The following is a 21,659-nucleotide window of genomic DNA, read 5'->3' on the forward strand; positions in this document are numbered from 1 at the left end:
CTAGCGGCTAATGACCCTTAACCCAACAAAATGTAAACTTCTTTCCATTACCCGCCAAAAGCGCCCCGTTACATTCCCACACACAAGTGCTAACGAACCTATACAACCAGCAACATCAAATACTTTGGCGTTACTTAGGAGTCCAATGATCTGTCATGGCATGCACATGCTTCAAACGTCATATCATCGGCAAATAGAACTCTCAGTTTTCTGAAACGTCACCTTTGTAACGCGCTCCAACACGTTAAATTACTAGCCTACAAATAACTTATCAGTTTAAAACTAGTGTATGTGTCAGCCATATGGTCCTCGCATCAGCTATATATATGCCTCGTAGATGACCTTGAAGGGGTACAAAGTCGTGCCACAAGATTCATTCACTCATCTTATTCTCACGAAGTCAGTGTTAACGCCCTCAAAGCGGAATCTGGGCTGCAAACTTTATCCCTTGGCCGATGCATAGCGACACTTTGTCTATTCTATAAGCTTTGCTATTGATCACTTAATAATGCTCCTTACAACGCCCCGCCCACTTACATATCTCCTCGCACTGGTCACCAAATGCAAGTTTCCCGTACACGTGTGAGAACTTAATTTTTCAGCATCTTTTTTTTCTTTGTGCAGCCAAAGACTGGATTGGCCTTCCTCACGTTGTTGTCGCTTTGACCTGCCCATCATATTTTTCTGCCAATATGATTGAGTACCTGTTCTCGCAAATTTGAGTGTTTTATTTCTTCTTCGTATAAACCCAACCTTCATGTGATACCTCCTAGCGGGGACCTTAAAGCAAATAAATTAAATGAAATAAAACAATATATATGTACAAAAAACGCACACCTATACATGTGTGTGCATTTCTCACATGTATCTTGAATCTCAATGTTGCTCGATAAGGCTTAATACAACAATAATTCAACATAAGCCACCAGCATTTAGTCGATGTCTTTACTAATGAGAACTACCGAACTTTATTGAGTTATTGTTATGTACTTGCAATAAATGTTACCCGCCGTGGTTGCTCAGTGGCTATGGTGTTGGGCTGCTGAGCACGAGGTCATGGGATCGAATCCCGGCCACGGCGGCTGCATTTCGATGGGGGCGAAATGCGAAAACACCCGTGTACTTAGATTTAGGTGCACGTTAAAGAACCCCAGGTGGTCGAAATTTCCGGAGTCCTCCACTACGGCGTGCCTCATAATCAGAATGTGGTTTTGGCACGTTAAACCCCATAATTTAATTTTTTTCAATAAATGTTGAGGCATTACTGAAAGGATTTTGAATCAATAGTTCATCAGCAACATGCTATCAACATTTCAATAGTAATTTTTAAACGGTAGCCCCAGTGCATAAGCTTACCCATGCCGGAGCTCCGTACTCCGTGAACAGAGAAGCTTTGTTCGTACATTTTTGCAACTTCAGTACACTTAAAAGCAATCCCTAGCACACACACAAAAACAGAGTTCTTCAATGATGCGGGCAGTGCCTCGGAAGAAGAACGCCTACACCTGTGGTCTCTTCGACTTCCTGTGTCCCAGACGTCTTTCGACATCAGAGGTTGTGCAAAGGGCACAACGTTATCCTCCGGGAGGGGGGACAGGAATCCCAACCCTGGTTGTTCACCACTGGCTGCATCGAAGACAAGGGACCGCACTAGCCCTTCCAATATTGCACTTGAATCTTCCGACAGCTTAATGGTTGAAGAAATGAAATCGGATAACAATTTCACACTTGCCGCGGGTCGTAGCTTGAAGAGAAAACTCAGGGGGACATCAACAGACTGTGAATCGTTGCCCAGGCAGGACACTGGTAAGCAATCATTCACTGTTACTTACGTCCCTACCACAGCTACGTACGATCTCAATAACTTGAGCAGGCAAAGCTTAACAGAGTATTTTGAGCGAATTGCTCCAGGCCAAGTCAGCGAGAGCAGAATTAACGCACGGAAGAATATTCTCTCTGTTGACGTGAACAAGTCAATTCTCGATACGCTAAAGGCTACCACGCTGCTAGGAAACTTTCCAGTGCACTCCTTTTTTTGTGTATGGAAAAGGAACCTCGACTGGTGTTATGTCTGATGCGGACAAAGAAATCACAGACACTGACCTCGAGAGGCTTTTGAATTCTACCGCACATATAGTGCAGATTCACTGATTTACTCAATCCCGGTGTGTGAAGCTAGTGTTTGGCACTGAAATATTACCTGACTACGTAAAAGTTGGATACGTAAGACACCTTGTGAGCCCTTACGTGCCAAAACTGGTCCAGTGTCGGAAGTGTTTCAATATAGGACATGTAAGCGCAGCTTGCAAGGTCGGCCTAACACGCCAACAGTGTGGAGGGGCCCATCAAAATGATAGCTGCGATGCTACTGACCTAAAATGTCCAAATTGCCCCGGTCCACATGAAGCGACACGAAAAGACTGCCAGAAAATCAAGGATGAAATGTCAGTGCTTCGACAAATGATGCGCTACAACACTCACGGACAGGCTGCTACATCGATCCGCAGCCACAGGCGCCGATCGTGATACAGGCGACAGCAAGACAAGAGTATTTCTGGAACCGAAGGACCATCTGCCGCATGCCCAACTCCTCGCTTGCCAAGTCGGCTTCTGCGATAGAGGTACAGGCCCAATATACCTTCTTCGGAAGCAGTACGTGAAACACATGCGCAGCATATAACGACGCTTCCACCGACCAACTCCGACATTGAATGGCCGTACGTCGCTCCCATCCAAACATACAGGCTTGAATGCGTCGGGTGATGTGTCTGCAAAGGTGGTTGAGAATGACAAGATAGAAAATGAAAATGTACAAAGTATGCTGAAACACCTCATAACTACGATGCGTTCACTTCTCTGTGGACTACAGATGCCGGTTGCTAAGACCGCACTACATGTTCTAGATGCTTTGGAACCGCTCCTCACGGCTCTACAATAAGGCATCATGGCGCAATCTTTTTAAAACCAATTACGAAGATCTGCAATAATGCAGTGGAATGCCAGAGGCCTACAAGGCCACCTCGCAGACTTTCGGCGATGGATGTTCAAATACCAGTTTCCTGTGGCTGTAGTATGCGAACCAAACATGGCGTCTTTACTACACATATCTGGATATGTGCCACTGTGGTCAAGGAATTACAATTTAAGCAAAGTGCTCACTTTTGTTCGTCGGAAGTTAATGTACTTTCGTAAAGACATTCCTCCACATGCTTCGAATGAATACGTTTACGTAACGCTGAAGTACAAGCAGCGCATATTCTCAGTAATTGGACGATATATACCCCCAACATCGAGCATACACTGTCCATATTTGCTGTTCATACTGCAAACTTGTCCAGGTCCCCACGCAGTCATGGACGACTTTAATGCCCACCATCCCATGTGGGACTCTGCTTCGACGAACGCCCGTGGTAGAGGCTTGGCTGACTTAATGCTCAGTCAAGGCTTGATGGTGATCAATGATGGCTCGCCAACATACCTTCGAGGCTCTTAGTACAGCAGTTGTCTTGACATTGCGTTTGTTTCCAAAAGCCTCCTGTCTGCTACACGATGGTGTACTGATCTCGACACCCATGGAAGTGACCATCTACTAACATATATTCAGGTGAAATGATTAGACCCCCCATCTCCGCACACTGTGCGTTCCATCGATTGGCCAACATTTCGAGAATCTGTGGACACCGCATGTCAAGCTATGCAATCACCATCCAATATTGAAGATGTCATCGCGACAACATTACGTGAAAACAAAACATCTCAGCGTGCCTTCACCTAGATCCGCTATTGATGACCAATACGAGCGACTTCGCGCGATACGGCGTCGAGCAGAACGGAAATACAGAAGGACGAAATCACCATTAGACGCTCCTGCATCACGCCGCGCTTAGCGTCATGTCCTGCCCCACCTTGACAAACTCGACAAACAACGCTGGAGATCATTCTGTGGCTTTCTGGATCCGACAAAACCTCTCTCTAGAATTTCGAAAATTGTGCGAAGCCTTCGATCGCCTCCACAACAGCTTCGCCCGTACAGCACTGTGGCCATATGGCAAGGCCGGCGCGAAGTTGAAGTCGCCGATGAGTTCTGCAAATTATTTGTGAGTTCCTCTAATGGTATACCAACGCAATCCCGATTGACTTTTCCACGATCTAGTGATCACCTTCTGGATGCGCCTTTTACTATGCACGAGCTTGACGCTGCAATATTTACTTCCCGCCGGTCATTTTGTCCAGGACCAAATGGAATTACACACTCCGCGATTTCTCATCTGGAAGTAAAATCCGAAGAAATTCTCCTGGCGCTATACAACGCCACGTGGGACACAGCAACTATGGCCGGCCACTGGAAGTTCAGTCTTGTGGCTTTGCTGAAACCCTGGAAATGCCCACATGATTTTTCACATTATCGGCCAATGGCCTGGGCAAGCTGTGTCGGTAAAGTGATGGAGCGGATAGTACTGAGTAGACTGGAATGGCTACTCGAGAAAAGCGGTGGATTTCCTGATTTTATCAATGGATTCCAAAGAGGCTGATCGTCCATTGACGGTGATCGACCTAGCATATTCTGCTCAGCAGGGAAAGAGAAGCCGTCGTCTGGATGTGCAATATTTCTGGATATTAAAGGTGCCTACGACGTCTTCCACCATTCGTTTCTTCGGGCGCTTGAGGATATTGGAGTTTGTGGCCGCATGTATGCATTGCTGCACAATTACCTCAGTGACCGCACCATTTTCATGTCCACATCGGATGGTGAGACTGATAGACATGATGTTCGCAGCGGTGTTCCGCAAGGTGGCGTCCTTAGCCCAATATTGTTGAATGTCATACGGGTGGGCCTTGTAGACGAGCTGCCTGAAACAACGCATATTAGCACGTACGCGGATGATATCTGTATCTGGTCATCTGGGGTCACACGTCCACAAGTGCGTGCCAGGCTTCAACGTGTGGCTACCGTCACGGCGATGTACTTGCGCCGTAGAGGCCTGCAACTCTCAGCAACTAAGTGTGCAGGGTTGGCATTCACGCGCAAATCAATGTCACAATATCCAATCGTTGTCCACGGAAAGGCGCTTCCTTTAGTCACCCACCACAGATTTCTTGGTGTGACAATAGACCGCAATCCTTCTAGGACCAAACATTTTACTGTGCCTTGGGGCTAAACTGACCAACTTCACGCACATTCTTTGTGCAATACCTTGACTGAGATGGGGACCCTCTGAGCGAAGTTTTCTCCAAGTGTACCAGGCACTTTTCGTGGGCTACATACGCTACAGCATGCGTGTGCTATCTAACATGGGATCATCTTGTATGCGCACGCTGGAGAGCCTTCAGGCACAAGCACAGCGGATATGCCTTGGCTTGCCACGCTGCACGTCAACTAAGGGCACAATAGCGGAAGCACAGACTTGTGAACGTGTGCGAACCTATCTTCGCCTGCTGGTTGGACACTCACACCATCCTCTCTCAGCACTTCCAAGAACCCACCTTGACTGTGCTTTTTTCTAAAGCAAGTGCATGTCACGCAAGCATTATACCTGCAAGGCTCCAGGTCACCAACATCTCCAAGACACCTCCATGGACGCTGCCAAAACCACTAGTGAGGCTTCAGATACCTGGACTTATGAAGAAATCCCACGTTTCCTCGATTGGTTTGAAACAGCTCACCCTGTCCCATATATGTCCATTATATAGTGGGACTGTGCAAGTATATACCGATGCTTCGGTCACACCATCTGCCACAACGGCTGCATTTGTCATCACTCAACTTCGAATTACTCGGCGATTTCAATTAGACCAGAAATCGACATCTATGGCTGCCGAACTTGCGGGAATACGAGAGGCTGTCCGTTTTATGAGAACCCAGACACCTCATAAATGGACGGTATTCTTCGGTGCCAAATCAGCGCTACAGGTGCTAAAATGCTTTTTAAAGAAAGGAACATATTACCTGCTCAAGCCGGAAATCGCCGAACTTTATCACAGTGCCGAGTTAAGTGGCCACTTGATCACTTTTCAATGGGTGCTAGTCATTGTGGTGTGATTGGCAATGAACTTGCTGACAACGAGGCAAGATTGGCCTTCTCTTCCTCTGATGAAGTATGGATTGCCTACTCAGGACCTGACACCAACTCTGTGATCAAGGCACTGATGCAGAACCTTGCAAAGGCATGCAGAGTCGACGATGACAACGTCCACAGACACCTATATATGATCCACCCAGGCGGTAAATTCTGTTTGCCCCCGAAGGTTACACGGAGCAAAACGTCATTGCTACACAGGATTCGGCTGGGCGTTGCATCCGTCGCTATGCGCGCGTCATCGGCCAGTCGAACAGCCCTGATTATGGACACTGCCAGATGCCTGAAACACTGGAACACATACTGTTCGAGTGCGAAGGACGTTGGAAAGTTTCCTAACCAGCGTTGGCAGGAAACCACTGTCCGATGAAGCTATCCTCGGCCCATGGCCTGACACTGCAGCTTCAATGCGTGAAACTAATGTGTTGTTCAAGTTTCTGCAGGACACCAAGCTCGACGAGCGGCGCTAGCAAGGCAACTGTCTCACATACATTAGCCCTCACCACTTCTGTTATCATTATCACTCATCCCAGTACTTTCACTCCCATTCCCTCTTCCCCAGGGCAGAGTAGCAGGCTAGAGCGCACTAGCTCAAGTCGACCTCTCTGTCTTTCCTGTCAACAAAGTCTATTCTATTCTAAATAGTCAATGACGCGGGTAGCCACAGAACTTAGCCAAACCATGTCAAATCATTTGCAAATATGCCCTGCCACAGCAACTTGACGGCCAACTGTCATAGTGGCGACTGCGCCGAGACGAGGAAAAGAAGAAATCGAGAAAAGGGCGCGAAAAATATCACGTGACGGCGCCCAACCAATTTGGAGATGCAGACCTTCTCTCTTGCCTCATCTCAGGCTCCTCGCAGCAGCTGCGGTGGCAAGATAAAGGTATCTGCTAGTTTTAGTTTTATTGGGAGACTTACGGACGCGCAGGTGAACGTCATCTGGTGGTGCTGCAAGGAACTCAGCGGCGCGTGCAGCGCACATGCTCCACTGTGATTGGTTGGCCTATTCGGCAAGGGAACAGCCAGGCCACAGCGCCTACGGTCACGAAACCCAGCAAAGTTCACAAAGCTTCGCTTTAAATACTTAAAACCCTATAACTAATTACGAAGCCACCTTCCTTCAGGTCTGAGAGGGATGGTCTCATGGCACGGATTCGCGGTTCGCACCTTCATTCCCTACTCTCTTATATCATGGATCCAGGCTAAATTTTCTGATTTATGCGAGACAGACCAAGGCGCGAAGGACAGTATATGAATTTTTAAATAAAAGCTGTTGAACCACTACCACAATGCATAAACAGAAAGAACAGATCCTGTATCTGCATCACGGAACGCACGCTTTTATAGCACTGGGTGATCATACGAAATCTTTTCGAGTGGCAGCTTAAAAAAGGCGTTCTATAGGTTACTTTTTTGTTTCTTTGTTGAGGCAACAGCGCAACATGCTCTGGCCGAATCCTCTGTCGATCACTAATACTATCCCTTTTGCGTGACGGGACATCTGGCACCACCCATCACTGTAGCTACGGGTGTTCTGCTTGGCGGCTTAGGCAGTATATCGTCATTTGAAAGTGATTTATGTGAAAGTGATCACTCGAAAACAGCGTTCCTCTATGAGTGCAGATAAAAACTACAAAGCAGTGACAGAAATGCGTGCGTGCCAAGTTCTTCTGTGAACCAGGTAAACTGCCTTTTCGATGTGTCCGCGGCAACGAGAATGGGCGATCGGAACTTACAAGGAAAACTTATGCCGAGTGCGTTCATTGAACGGAATAGCACTATTTTGACTGGGCTTTGTGTTTGCATCAACCCTGTTTTTGTCTGCTCGAAATCTTTGTCGTCGTCAGCGCACAACTGCTTTCTTCAACATTGATAGGGAACAAATAAGATAAACCGCTGAACAACCTTGCGGCTTCTCCTTTTCCAGCGTGTCCGAGGGCAGCAAGGCATCCGGAATGCCCATGTAGTGAGGCAGCTCGCTGTCGTACCACACCAGGAGCTCTTCATCCGGGTGAATGGCCTGCGAGGCGGTTGCACAAATCAGAGCTTCCAGCAAGTTACTTTTCGGACTGATATAAAAGCACGCATGATTAGAGTAAATGAATACTGGTAAGCGTAGTTTCAAGACGGGACAAGAAAAGACACCGACACACGGGACACAGTCTTTCTCTTGTCCCCTCTTGAAACTGCATGCGGTTACCAGAATTTATTTATTAGTATGAACCAACTAGCTGAGCAATGAACTTCGTTAACCTATGATTAGGAAGTTGCGAAGGGACAGATTTTAATGAAATTTGAATCATTTCAGAGAGAAAGTTGAATTCTAGTCACTGTTTGTTCAAAAGCTTGATTTACAGCCCTGCATGATTATAGAAAAATTTCCGTGCATTGCTAAATTAAAAAAAAGAAGAACGGAGTTTATGAATTTGTAACTCTGCACCTAAAATAGATATTGCAGTTTTGTCAACTACATCAATTAGAGCATCTAATGCAGACAAACTTGGTTTAATAAGTTACGCTTTAAGTGAATTTATGACACCGTTTACGCATTATACCAAAGTCCTATTCACAAAAAAGTAAGAAATTTACCAGGGGTGTATAATCTATCAAATATGTCTGCTTTAGGTGTATTATTAAATAGAGTTTACAGAACATTTTAACGTTTTCTTGATCGCTGAGCTACAGAGTTGTAAACTTCATAGTTTGTTTTTCTAAATTTTTCAGTATTCAACATCTTTTTTTTAAATATCGACGGCCTAAATCGAAAATGCACTTCATAGAGTGACTACACATTGACTTTTCTCTATTAAACGCAGAAATTTCATCCCGCTCAACACAGTGACTTACGAGAAAAACAAACTCTCCTTTCCTATGTTGTCGGACAAGAGCCCCTTACCTAAAGCTTCTTGAAGTGATGGCGCAAAGGAACAGTAAATGATGCTGAAGAAAGCGAATGCCTGCATGGTGCTTACTTCATAATTACTGCAAACTGCCGTGTCATCATTAAAAAGAAAGAACCAGTTCATGCACAACTTCCTCGTTGTCACTGCTGAGGTCCTTGTCACTGTTGGCGAAAACGGCCGTTGGGCAGGCAGCACGTTAGAAGCTTAAATTTTTTTAATAATGGGGTTTTACGTGCCAAAACCACGGTCTGATTATGAGGCACGACGTAGTGGAAGATTCTGGAAATTTGGACCGCCTGGGGTTCTTTAACATGCACCTAAATCTAAGTACACGTGTGTTTTCGCATTTCGCCCCCGTTGAAATGCGGCCACCGTGGCCGGGATTCGATCTCGCGACCTCATGCTTAGCAGCCAAACACCACACATAAGAAGTGCTCGTGGTGTACAATCGAAGATAGCAGTTTTCACGCATTGCGCTGTGATCCACCGCGCCGTTGGAAGACAGCTCATTTTACGTGCTTGCACAACAGGACCAATTGTCATACTCAAGGTTGCGAATAATACGCTGTAATGACACTGATGTGGCACTAACAGCGTCGTAAGTCAACCGACAAGAGACGGTGCGAAATGCACAAAGGCGGCACGCGCAGTAGGGTTTCGTACGCCGTATAGTGATCCCGGTCTTTCCTGGTGGCTTAGCTCGCCACATTCTGAAGTCCAAGAAAAAAAAGTTAAGCGAAAAAAGAATGTTATAATAATGTCACAAACCCGAGTGTAACACGAGGTGCGTTCTGAGGCTGGAAAGCTTGAAGCAAAACAGAAAGAGAAAGAAACTCGCATTATATTAGTGCAAATACAGTTCTGCGCCAAGCTTGGCTTTCGCTAAGTTTCTTTCAAATAAAAAGTATTTGAAATATCGAATCCCTGAGTCGGTTATGAGGAATGCCTTATTATGTATAGTATAAGGCTCAGAATTGAATGTGACCCTTCGGCTTTTTTTAACCTACGCTTAACGCAATGTTTCTGCATTCTGCCGCCATCAAAATCAGCTGCAGAGATTTGGACCGCCACCCCCATGTTCAGTAAGGCAAGAAATGCATAATTCGATTTGCACAGCTGCTTCAGGCCCTTTGGTGGTAAATTATGGTCGGAGAGTGTATACTAAACATTCTGGATTTGTGCACGTATAATGCGCACCCCCAATTACAATAGCCCAGAAAGAAAAAAAAATATCCCCACGTATAATCCGCAGGAGTAACTGCATACAGCACTGCTCAAACCTTTGCAAAAAAAGAAAGTCTCCATTCGTGCACGTATGATTCGTCTACGTTGTAGTATCTTCGGCCAACGGCTCTGTTCTCCCGCTCGTCGGCCATGTTGACAAAGCTGGATTCACACGCCGCGCGTTCATGGCGGACGAATCAGTCACATGATATCAGACATGACTCGGATCCCTTCCCAGCTAGCTCTCGCTTGACAGCGGATGACAGCGCGGACAGAGAAGCCCTCGCATCGGCAACGGCATTAGGGAAAACGCGACCGAGCCAAAAATCGCAACGGTGATTCGGCTCACTGCTGTATACATTACGTAGCGCTTTGCGCAGACTGAGGAAGCGCCGCTGGAACTAGTAACGTACGAGTTTGCGGGCATCGCGTGCACTGTTCACTAACTACTAGATGCAAAATGGCGACCCGTAAAGTACGTTACGGGTGACTTTACTAGTGACTCACCCGTGACTCACGGTCACCCATTCTCCTCCGCTTTACAGTAAAGCGGAGGAGAATGGGAAACTCTGAAACTGAATGGTGGAGAACCTTGCCTTATGGTGGTGGCTTCAGGGCAGCCTGGCCACTCTTCGTGGCAAAATTTGCGTATAATCCACAGCCCCACACTTTACTGTTAAACTTTTTGAAACATTGGTGCGGGTTATAAGCGCAAAATTACGGTAAATTCCAGAATTTCTTGCTTAAGCAGAACACTTTTTTTGAGAGCTTTCATCTAAATATACATGAAAACGGAGAAATAGACTTGCTTGGACTCCACTGCACTGATTTCTGCTTAGATTTCGTGCATCTGAAAGAAAGACTTGACATCTAGCTAAGCAATTTTTTTTTTTCATTTAGTACACCAGCGTTTTTTCAAGACGTGTTTCAAAATGTAAAGAAACAAAGAAACAGGAACGAAAACAGCTAATGTATAAGGTTTTGAACTCTGTAATTCAGTACAGTCAAATCTCGATATAAGGAATCATGCGGGACCGCCGAAAATCGTTCGTTATTTTCAAATATTGTTGTAATTAAAAACTTGCAGTTATAAGCCAGGGGACAAACCTAGGAATGAAAATGATGTACCTTGGCGATAGACGCTTGTGCAGACAAGCGTGCTCTCAAATAAAGATGTTTCACTCATTTCGAAGCTATTCTATTTGAAGAAATCGGTGATTTTATTCTGGCGCGTATTAGGAATGTGTCTACATTTTCCACTTTGGGCAATACCTCATCGGGTACGTCACTGCACCGAGCAATGAAAATGCGCACTTTGTTCATCTTCACTAAACATCGATGTTCGACACAATCTCATCTTCTGTGTTCGGCGACCCACAGTCGTCTTCCTTCTGGTCGTCCTCTTCACTGGAGACGTCCCGAACGCAGTTAACGATCTCTCCGGTTGTAAGGTCCGCCACAGTAGTGCTGCGCTGTCACTCTCCATGTAGTCGTCGAAGGAAGAGGCGGCGGGAAGCAATTCCACAACCTCGGTCCACAGGACTCCTGTGCTGTTGTCGGTCACCTTCAGGTTATCTTCAAGCTTCAAGCTTTGACAAGCCCTGCTTTTCGCCATCAGTTGAAAATGGTGGACACCTTCAAGTTCCACCAAGCTCCTGTGAGCGTATCCGCTGCCTGACGAATGTTGATTGCAGTCGGCTGCTTTAGGCGGAGGTTGATAATCAAGCGCTGCGCAAGTCGCTTACGAAATTCCGCTTGCACACTCTTTATAAAGCCCTGGTCGAGGGGTTGCAGAAACGATGTGTTGTTTGGCTACAGAAACTACAAGTGAACATGCATCAAGCAAGCATTCACAATGTGAGCAGAGCAGTTGTCGACAGCCAGTAGAATTCTTCGGTCATGCCTCCTCATTTGCTCGTCGAGTTTGATGAGCCTCTCGGAAAAGAGTTCACTGGTCATGCAGGCTCGTTTGTTGGCGCGGTAGTCGTATGGTAACGACAGGGCGTTTTTCATGCAGCGAGGCTTCGCGTACTTGCCGATGACGAGCGGTTTAATTTTCTTCGGGCCTGTTGTATTGCAGCAGAGCAGGACGGTCACGCGAAGATGCGACTTCTCTCCTTTGCACTGCTGCCCTTTGAAGGGCATCGTCCGGTCTGGCAGGAGCTGATAAAAACATGCGGTCTCATCCATTTAGAAAATATTGTGCTAAGAGTACAATTCAGCCACCTCTAGAAAACAATCATTGCGTCAGGAATGTGCACCTTGTCTGTCAGCAGCCTTTTTCCTCCCCCGAGGCTACCTGCCAAGTTCTTCCGTTCCTTTGGCTGAAACGAAAAGGCCAACCCACACTGGTGTCGAACCTAGTGATTTCAAGTGCATCGGCAAATTCGGTGGCTTTTTCTTGGAGCATTGGGCCAGACATGGGAACGTTTTGCAGTCTGGCATCTTGGAATCACGTGAGAACAGCTTGGTCTGTATTTTGAAAATTCCCCGGTCGCATCCGTTTCCTTGTAGAGCGAGTTGCGATTCCTGGTGAAGCTTGACAATTTTGTCTAGGTCTTTCAAGATGGTCGCAACGGTCGTTGGGGCGACGCCACGCTGTCTATATACGTCGATTTGCTTTTTCCCTGCGTCAATATCCTGCAATACGTTCAATTTATCCTGCACCGAAAACTGCTTTCGCTTCTTGGCGCCGTCGCTAGCTGCATTAATTGTTGGATGTCGCGCGAACATCGTCAAACCTTTGTCGAGAAGTTCTTGGTGAAGTTTGTGGTGAAGCAATTGGCACTCGACATGATGATGATGATGATGATGATCGATACTGTGCCATGGTGATGACGATAACTGCTACTCTCGCGGTTTCTGTTTCACACGAGAGTTGCGGCGCTGTCACTTTTAGCCGAATTCGTAATACTTATGTTACTCGATTACAAAGTGGAAATTAAACTATGTGCGTCATTATGAATATGCGCTGTATTGAAATTCGTAGTTCTGAAAAACTTTTACAATGAAAATATAGCCTATCTGGCGGGGATTTTCAATATAGTCATAAATGGGAGAAATTCGTTAATGTGGGGTACGTAGTAACGAGATTTCACTGTAATAACTTGGGATATCACAATGCTTGCCATTCTGAAAGCCAGCTCTCTAGCTTTTGCGGCGCAAAGCAGGTTTGCGCAATGTAATTTAAGCAGAACACCAATTATTTTCCCCAATTCCATAAGCATCACTTTCTGCATTTAAAATGCGTACGCTTAAACCATCGATATCTTGAATTGTACTCTAGTAGTTTAAGGCACGACCATTACAGCACTCCACTTGTGAGGATCAACTACCGAACCCAAATGCTTTCCTACTTAATTCCCAGTCTTCTCAACTGACATTCACAGGCCATAGAAATTATTCAGAAATGCGTGCCCCTGAATTCTTTAAAAAAGAATGTTAAAGCTGATCTCCTTTCCTGTCTTAATGATCAATAGGTTGTGTATACAGAATTTTATATGATCCTGAGGTTGCCTTATTTGTACGAATTTTCCTTTATGATTACAAAAGTTTGTACCTTGTTCCGTTGTTTACTTTGCATAAAACAGTGTTCTGTGCGTAACGATAGCGTATTATGTTCTTGTTTCCATCACTACATGTTCTGAGTGTGTGCATTCTGGGGCTGGGGTCCCGTCAGGCAGAGCACATCTGCATTGGGCGCTTGGATCTGAGACCTTCTCGTCTGAAATAAATAAATATTATTATTATAATATAGTGACTGCCATTGTTAGGTAGTGGCTATGGTGTTGGGCTGCTAAGCTTGAGGTCACGGGATCGAATCCCAGCCACGGCGGCCGCATTGCGACGGGGGCGAAATGCGAAAACGCCTGTGTACTTACGGCGTTTTTATCTGGTCGATCTGGAGCGGCAGCCATGATGATGATGATGATATGTAGTGTTTATTGGCGCAAGGGCCAGGTGTGGCCAAAGAGCGCCAGGGCAGTGGTGATGAGTTCGCAATGTAGTTATGAGTTCTATGGGGTTAATGTAAAGTGGCTGTATAGGGGCCTTAAAAATAGTCGCTCTAGAGTGCGTAAAATCTATCTGTAATAAGATTATGTCGAATGCAAATGACGTGTTCTATGTGCAATAAAATCCATCGTGAAAGGGTGATGCAATACAGAAAATATATTGGATGGTGAAATTACCTGGAGCACCACTGCCTCACCAGAGCCCTTGAAACACAAGGGCCTAGAGGCATGTGCTATATGAAACAGCTATCACAGCGGCATCCTCTAAAGAGAGGAGACGCTACGAGTGTGTGGGGCTAATAACGTGTAATACAACATGTTTCAGGAAGCCCAGGACTGCGTTGGTGTCAAACAGCGGTTCTGGGCCGAGTAACATTACTGCATGAAGGGGGATGTGCTGCCGGTATGCTAAGGGAAAATGTTTCTTTCTTTCAGATTCGGCTTTCCGACACTCCAGAAGGACGTGGAGGACGGTCAGCCTCTCCCCGCATCTACCACAGATTGGAGGCTCGTTTCCGGTGGGTAAACGTTATGTGTGCCAAATGTGTGTCCTATTCTTAGACAACAGAATAGGACATCTGTCTGGCGTGATTTTGTTACGGAGGGCCAAGAACCTAACTGTGGCTTTATCACGTGCAGTTTAATATTTACTTCTGCGTACCACATACGTTCCCGGTGGTTTCGCAGTTTTCTTCTTAAGAAAGGCTTCAGGTCTGTGACAGGGACCGAAGCAGTAGGGCTAACTGCATGCAATGAAATTGATGTGGCCATCTGGTCCGCTAGTACGTCTCCCGCAATGACCCTATGTCCATGCACCCAGCATATAATCACATGTTGGTTAGATATATATGCTTTACACAGTATGGAGTAGAGTTCATTAATTACCGGATTTTTGTGGCTACAGAAAGACATCAATGCCTTCACAACACTAAGGGAGTCCGTATATATAACTGATTTCTGGAGTTTTGATTTATTTATGTGCTTTACGACCGACAGCAGTGCGTAAGCCTTAGCCGTAAAGATACTAGTTTCCGGATGCCGTACATCGGTTTCCGAGAAGGATGGACCGACGGCTGCATAAGACACCCCATCATGTGACTTCGATGCGTCTGTGTAGAACTCCGTGCAGGAGTATTTGTGCTGGAGTTCCCGGAAATGCATTTGGATTTCAATTTCTGGAGCGTGTTTTGTAACTTGCGTGAAGGATATATCGCATTGTATCAGCTGCCACTCCCAAGGAGGTAGCAGCTTGGCTGGATGCATTGGGCGAAGCTCGAGGATTGGGACACGCATTTCATCACTAAGCTCCCTCACACGCTGCGAGAAAGGCTGTCTACGGAGGGACGATTATGAAAGAGTGTAGCATATGTCGTATCGTTAATGGTATTAAAACACGGATGTTGAGGATTAGAGTGGACTTTCAAAAAATATGTCTGGCTGATGTATGTTCTCTGCAGATGAAGTGACCACTCATTTGATTCTGCATATAAGCTTTCAATAGGATTTGTTCTGAAAGCTCCAGTGGCCAGTCGGATTCCTAGATGGTGGACCGGATCTAGCATCTTTAGCGCGCTCGGGGCTGCAGAATGATAGATCATGGCACCGTAGTCCAACCGTGATCGGATGAGGCTCTTGTAAAGATTCATTAAACATTTCTTGTCGCTGCCCCATGTTGTGTGGGATGGCACGTTAAGCAAGTTCATTGTTTTTAAGCATTTGACCTTGAGGTACTTTATGTATGGAATAAAAGTTAATTTCGAATCAAGTATGATGCCTAAGAACTTGTGTTCTTTGTTCACAGGAATTTGCTGACCATACATTTCGATACTGGGTTCTGCAATGAGCCCTCTCTTTCTTGTGAAAAGCACACAAGAACTTTTGTTGGGGTTAACTTTAAATCCGTTTTCTTCTACCCATTTGGACACTTTGTTCAAGCCCTGTTGAACTTGCCTCTCACATACTGTAAGGTTGCAGAATTTGAAACCTATCTGTATGTCGTCTACGTAAACGGAATAAAAAATGGCTGGTGGTAATGAAGCACGAAGGGTGTTCATTTTCACGATGAAGAGCGTGCAGCTAAGTACCCCTCCTTGAGGTACACCAGTTTCCTGTATAAAAGGTCGCGACAATTCATTGCCGACTTTCACGCGGAAGGTACGGTTGGACAAATAGCTTTCTATTAGGACGAGCATATTGCCACGGATGCCGATTCCCGACAAGTCTCTCACGATTCCATAACGCCACGTAATGTCGTACGCCTTCTCCATGTCGAGGAATACGGATAGGAAATATTGTTTATGTAGAAAGGCGTCGCGAATGTTTCCCTCAATGCGCACAAGCTGATCGCTTGTGGACCGCCCTTCCCTGAAGCCACACTAAAAGGGATCGACCGTATTGTTGAGTTCAAGGAAATGTACAAGTCTGCGGTTAACCATTTTTTCAAGAAGCTTCCAAAGACAATTTGTAAGAGCCATCGGACGGTAACTTGCCGCCAAGGAAGGGTCTTTACCCTGCTTAAGAACAGGGACCACAATCGCTTCTTTCCATGTGGATGGGAGGTTTCCCGTAGCCCAAATAGCGTTGAAAAGCGTGAGTAGTGTAAGTTTGGTGTCAGTGTGTAAGTTTCTGATCATTTCGTACATGACTCTATCAGGTCCCGGTGCAGAGCTTTTGCATGTGTTCAAGGGAGCTCTCAACTCAGCAATGCTGAAAGCCTGGTTATAAGGTTCATTCTGTCTAGATTTTCGTATTATTGGCTTACATTCTTCTATTTGTGTGTATTTCAAAAAGGATTGCGAATAATGGTTTGAACACGACACGCTCTCAAAGTGTTCCCCAAGTGAGTCTGCCTGATCCTGATCTTTCAGTGTTTCACCTTGTGTGTTCACCAAAGGAAGTGAATATGTTTGTCGCCCTTTTATCCTATTAACCATGTTCCAGACTTTGGCCTCATCTGTATAGGAGTTGATACCAGATAAAAACTTCTGCCAACTCTCTTTTCTGGCCTGTCGGCGGGTTCGCCTGCCTTGGGATTTTACTTTTTTAAAATTGATAAGATTCTCCGCAGTGGGGGAGGCGCGTAGCAACCCCCACGCTTTGTTTTGTTTCTTACGAGCGATCCTACAGTTGTTGTTCCACCACGGGACACGCCGTTTGCCTGCCAATCCATTTACTTGTGATATACATTTAGTTGCGGCATCTATTATGAAGGCTGTAAAGTACTCCACAGCAGCATCGATTTCTAGAGAAGACATATCAGCCAGCGAGATATTAGTAAGAGTTCGGAATTTCTCCCAGTCGGCTGTATGTATCTTCCACCTAGAAGCTTGTGGAGGAAATTCATTTTCTTTAGATGTTCTTAGCAGTACGGGGAAGGGATCGCTCCCGTAATGATTGCTCGTAACTTCCCATTCGAGTTTGGGCAGTATAGACGCGGAGACTATACTAAGATCTATTGACGAAAAGGTTGTGTTTGCAAGATAGTAATATGTGGGTTCTTTCTCATTGAGAAGGCACGCTTCAGAAGAAAAAAGGAACTGTTCAACGAGACGACATCGCGCATCAATACGAGAGTCTCCCCACAAGCTGTTGTGTGCATTGAAATCGCCAAGAACAAGATAAGGTTCTGGCAATTGATCTATCAAGGACTGAAATTCATGTTTGTTTAGTTGGTAATGCGGGGGTATGTAAATCGAACAAATAGTAATGAGTTTGTTTAGCAGGACAACTCGAACCGCTACTGCTTCGAGGGCCGTTCGTAGCTGTAAACATTGACACGCTATGCTTTTTTGAATTACAATGGCAACACCGCTCGATGATGCCATAGCATCATTGCGATCTTTGCGAAAAATATTGTGCTGACGAAGAGAATTTGTGTGTTTTGTTTTTAAGTGTGTTTCCTGTAGACACAGCAGTTTTGGATTGTGTTTTTGAATGAGCTCTTGCACGTCATCAAGGTTCCTAAGAACTCTGACGTTCCATAGAATAATTTGTGAATCCATATTGAAAGTAAATATGTGCTGTGTGTATGGAAACGGAGGTGATGCCTTAGGTTACAAAGCTCTTTCGAGGCCTTGTAACGGGAGTTCTGCCCTTTCTGGAGCGTTCGAGGGAGCCTCGCCGCTCCTTAGGCGCTTGGCGCGCCGTGGGGATAGGTGTAGCGTCCATTGCCTCTTGTGAGGCGCCGGACACGTGCTCTTGTGAGCGAGAAGTTACCAGGGAAGGTCCCGCCTTATAGGGCAAGACCCCTGCGCCAACCAGCCCGGAGGTCGATGGGGCTCCCTGAGGGATTTGGCTGCGCCGGCTGTTGCCAGCGCTGGAAGGGGCCGGGGAGGTTGGGGCAGCCTCGGCTGCGCCCACCTTCAGGGTTGATGGTCCCTTCTGCTCGGTTGGTGGGGCAGCGTTAGCTGCGACCACCGTGGGGGCAGATGGCCTAACTGCCGACTCACTGCTTGTGGGTCTGACAGCCGCCGGAGGCGGTTGTGACGCTGCCCGCTGATGCGCCACTTCGGCAAAGCTTTTCTTTGGCAGGTATGCTACCCGCCTTCGTGCCTCTTTGAATGATATCTTCTCTTTTACCTTTATCGTTACAATTTCTTTTTCCTTCTTCCAGGAGGGGCACGACCGTGAGTACGCGGCGTGATCCCCGTCACAGTTTACACAGTGGAGAGAGTTCTTACAAGCTTCAGTGGCGTGTTCAAGGGCACTGCATTTCGCGCATGTTTGACGGCCCCGGCAGCTCTGCGAACTGTGGCCGAAACGTTGGCACTTGAAGCATCTGAGGGGATTTGGCACATATGGTCTGACACGGAGCTTGATGTACCCGGCCTCTACAGACTCGGGCAGAATACTTGAACCAAATGTGAGTATTAGGTGCTTCGTTTGAATTTCTTTTCCATCCCTTCTCATCTTAATTGTTCTCACATTGACAACATTCTGCTCACTGAAGCCCTCCAGGAGCTCAGCCTCTGTCAGCTGGAGCAGATCATCATCCGAGACAATGCCGCGGGTGGTGTTCAGAGTACGGTGTGGAATTACTGTCATGGGAACATCCCCAAATGACCCTAGACTGGGCAATTTTTCATATTGTTTCTGATCATGTAGTTCTAAAAGGAGATCACCACTTGCCATCCTTGTCGCCTTGTAACCTGGACCAAGGGCCTCAGTTAAAGACCTTGATACTAGAAATGGAGAGATTGCACGCACTTATGTGTCTGACGTTTCCGAGTGAATCACATGAAATCGTGGGAAGTTGGGTCTTTCACGACCAAAGAACTTGAATACATCTTCGGTGTGCCCTCTTTTGAGAGGGCGATCAAGGAGGGGAGGAAAGGAACTAGCCATAGAATAATGTAATTTTCGGCGATAACGTCAACCACCCACCGTGGAGACCTACAAGGGGACGTTACAGGGACTGTAAAAACAGGTCCTGCAAACGCCAGCTGTACGTTATCACTATAACCAAATATGAGATAACCTAGGTTGGTTATTCACACAAGGTTAACTCTTGCTGCCTGGAAAAATTGGAAGTAAACGGAAGCTAGGAGAAGACAGGAAAGGTAGAAAGTGAGAGAAAGACGAAAGCTGGAGGGAGAGAGAGACAGGAAAAGGCAACTACCGATTTCCCCCGGGTGGGTCAGTCCAGGGGTGCCGTCTACGTGAAGCAGAGGCCAAAGAGGTGTGTTGCCTCCGCCGGGGGGCCTTAAAGGTCCAAACACCCGGCATCGGCTCAACCCCCCGGATCCCCCTTTCCCCGGACACGGCTAAGCCGCGCACGGCTACACGCGGGAGAGTCCAACCCTCGTGTGCTCGGGTACGTGGTGTCGCAACACACCAAACACCTGCTGACGCAGACGCCCCTGCGGGGGGAGCGGCAGCCAAAATCGTCGAGTGAGCCCTCGGGTTTCACAAATCCGAATTGGCCAGCGGAGCGCAAGAACGCTCTGTAAGGGCTCACACAGGATGTCTGCGAACAAGTCCCATGATCCTGTTCCGGAAACTATGCCCGACTTCCACTCTGTACGTTTCCACGGCAACCAAAGTCGCCGGCCCCCATACGTAATTTGACCGAGGCAGTCGCAGAGTCCGTCATTTTCATGTCGCGCCCGCAAGGATTGTGCATAGACAACGTACATAGAAGGCTTCGTACAGCAGCTGCGTCATCTCGCAATCGCTGTCGTCCGAGCTCTCCTCGCTAAACGTGAGCTCTACAACAGCACCGAACGCAGCCATTTCGCGAAGCAACACAATGTTATGGTCGCTAGAAGTTGTTAGGCGACACCAACATGGGGAGAACGCCGATCCTCTGATTCATGTCTTGAGTAGGTGGCGCTGCTCTCCGTAGCGCGATGCGCGGTGTGCCCACTGTGCTGGGCCACGCTGGCCGCGGGCAGCGCTTATGGGTTCGCCGCGCGTGAAAAAAGCTGCACTTACTTGACCTCACGACACGTGTTTCCACGCAGATAAGTTAAAAGCGCAATTGAGGACCTAAAGGTATGTAGTGAATAAAGTTCTACAAGCAGTTTCAGTTCTTGAGAATGATTCATTATCACACCGCACTCGATAGAGAGGAAACGCCTGATTCTCATACGATGTCGGAGCTCCCGTTGGCCAGCTCCAACTAATGAAGGAGCCCAACAGAAACAGTCACGAACCTCAGCAACCAAATCCAGGTTACCAAAACGACATTTATTGCACATTGAATTCAGGAAATAGGACTTCTCAACATGCATCACAGAGAAATCGCACGTAACTGAAACTAAAAGTCATTGATTAAAAAACAAAGTAAAGCAATGAAGGGGGCTAGTTCGTGAGCGTTCATGATTATGTAGCGCTTAGTGTTACACTGACGATCTTAAGTGAAGGGCAGGACGTGGATGTACGTAGCGCAATTTTAGGTGAAGGACAGTACGTGGACTTGCGCTACGTACGTCCACGTCCTGTCATTCACTTAAAATCGTCAGTGTAATACTAAGCCCAATATAACCATGAAAAAATAAGGTTTGTAGCAAGGTTCTCAAGGCACAATTCAAAGCAATCGACGCAGCTCTAGCGTCTTCATTCGCTCGCGCATTTTGTCCCGTTTTTCGTTCTAAGACTTAACGCAGTAATGGAGCCTTGTGAGAACACGGAACCTAACTATGCTATTTGTAAAGGCTGTTTCGTGTTCAGGGCAGCCAACAAGGTTCAGCTTGGTAAGATGGATAAAATATGCCAGATACATAAAGCTGTCGCTTCTTACTTGTTTCTCATTGATGCAGAGCGTGAAAGTATTTTCCAATAACGTCACCAGTGAATTCAGTTGATCTGACCGGTATATAACTCCTCCCATATCAACAGCAGCTGTGAGGGCTGCTGTCTTAGAGCTCTATCGCACCTCTTGGAGGGGTGCGATGGAGCATTTGGGTAAATTGTTGGCACTGCGACGCTTGGAAGCACG

At 46.6% G+C, this 21,659-nt stretch overlaps 1 protein-coding gene across 1 annotated transcript in view; it reads right to left on the minus strand.

Moving 5' to 3' along the window:
- LOC135914745 (PR domain zinc finger protein 12-like) overlaps positions 1 to 21,659 on the minus strand; it is a gene marked incomplete at its 3' end in the record, with an annotated part of 198,328 nt that overhangs the window by 21,990 nt on the left and 154,679 nt on the right. Inside the window, exon 6 of the mRNA XM_070528771.1 lies at positions 7,987 to 8,101. Within this exon, the coding sequence (XP_070384872.1) occupies positions 7,987 to 8,101 (115 nt within the window). The remainder of the gene's footprint in view (positions 1 to 7,986; positions 8,102 to 21,659) is intronic.

This window comes from Dermacentor albipictus, unplaced genomic scaffold (genome assembly GCF_038994185.2).
Source record: "Dermacentor albipictus isolate Rhodes 1998 colony unplaced genomic scaffold, USDA_Dalb.pri_finalv2 scaffold_14, whole genome shotgun sequence".
NCBI lineage: Eukaryota > Metazoa > Arthropoda > Arachnida > Ixodida > Ixodidae > Dermacentor > Dermacentor albipictus.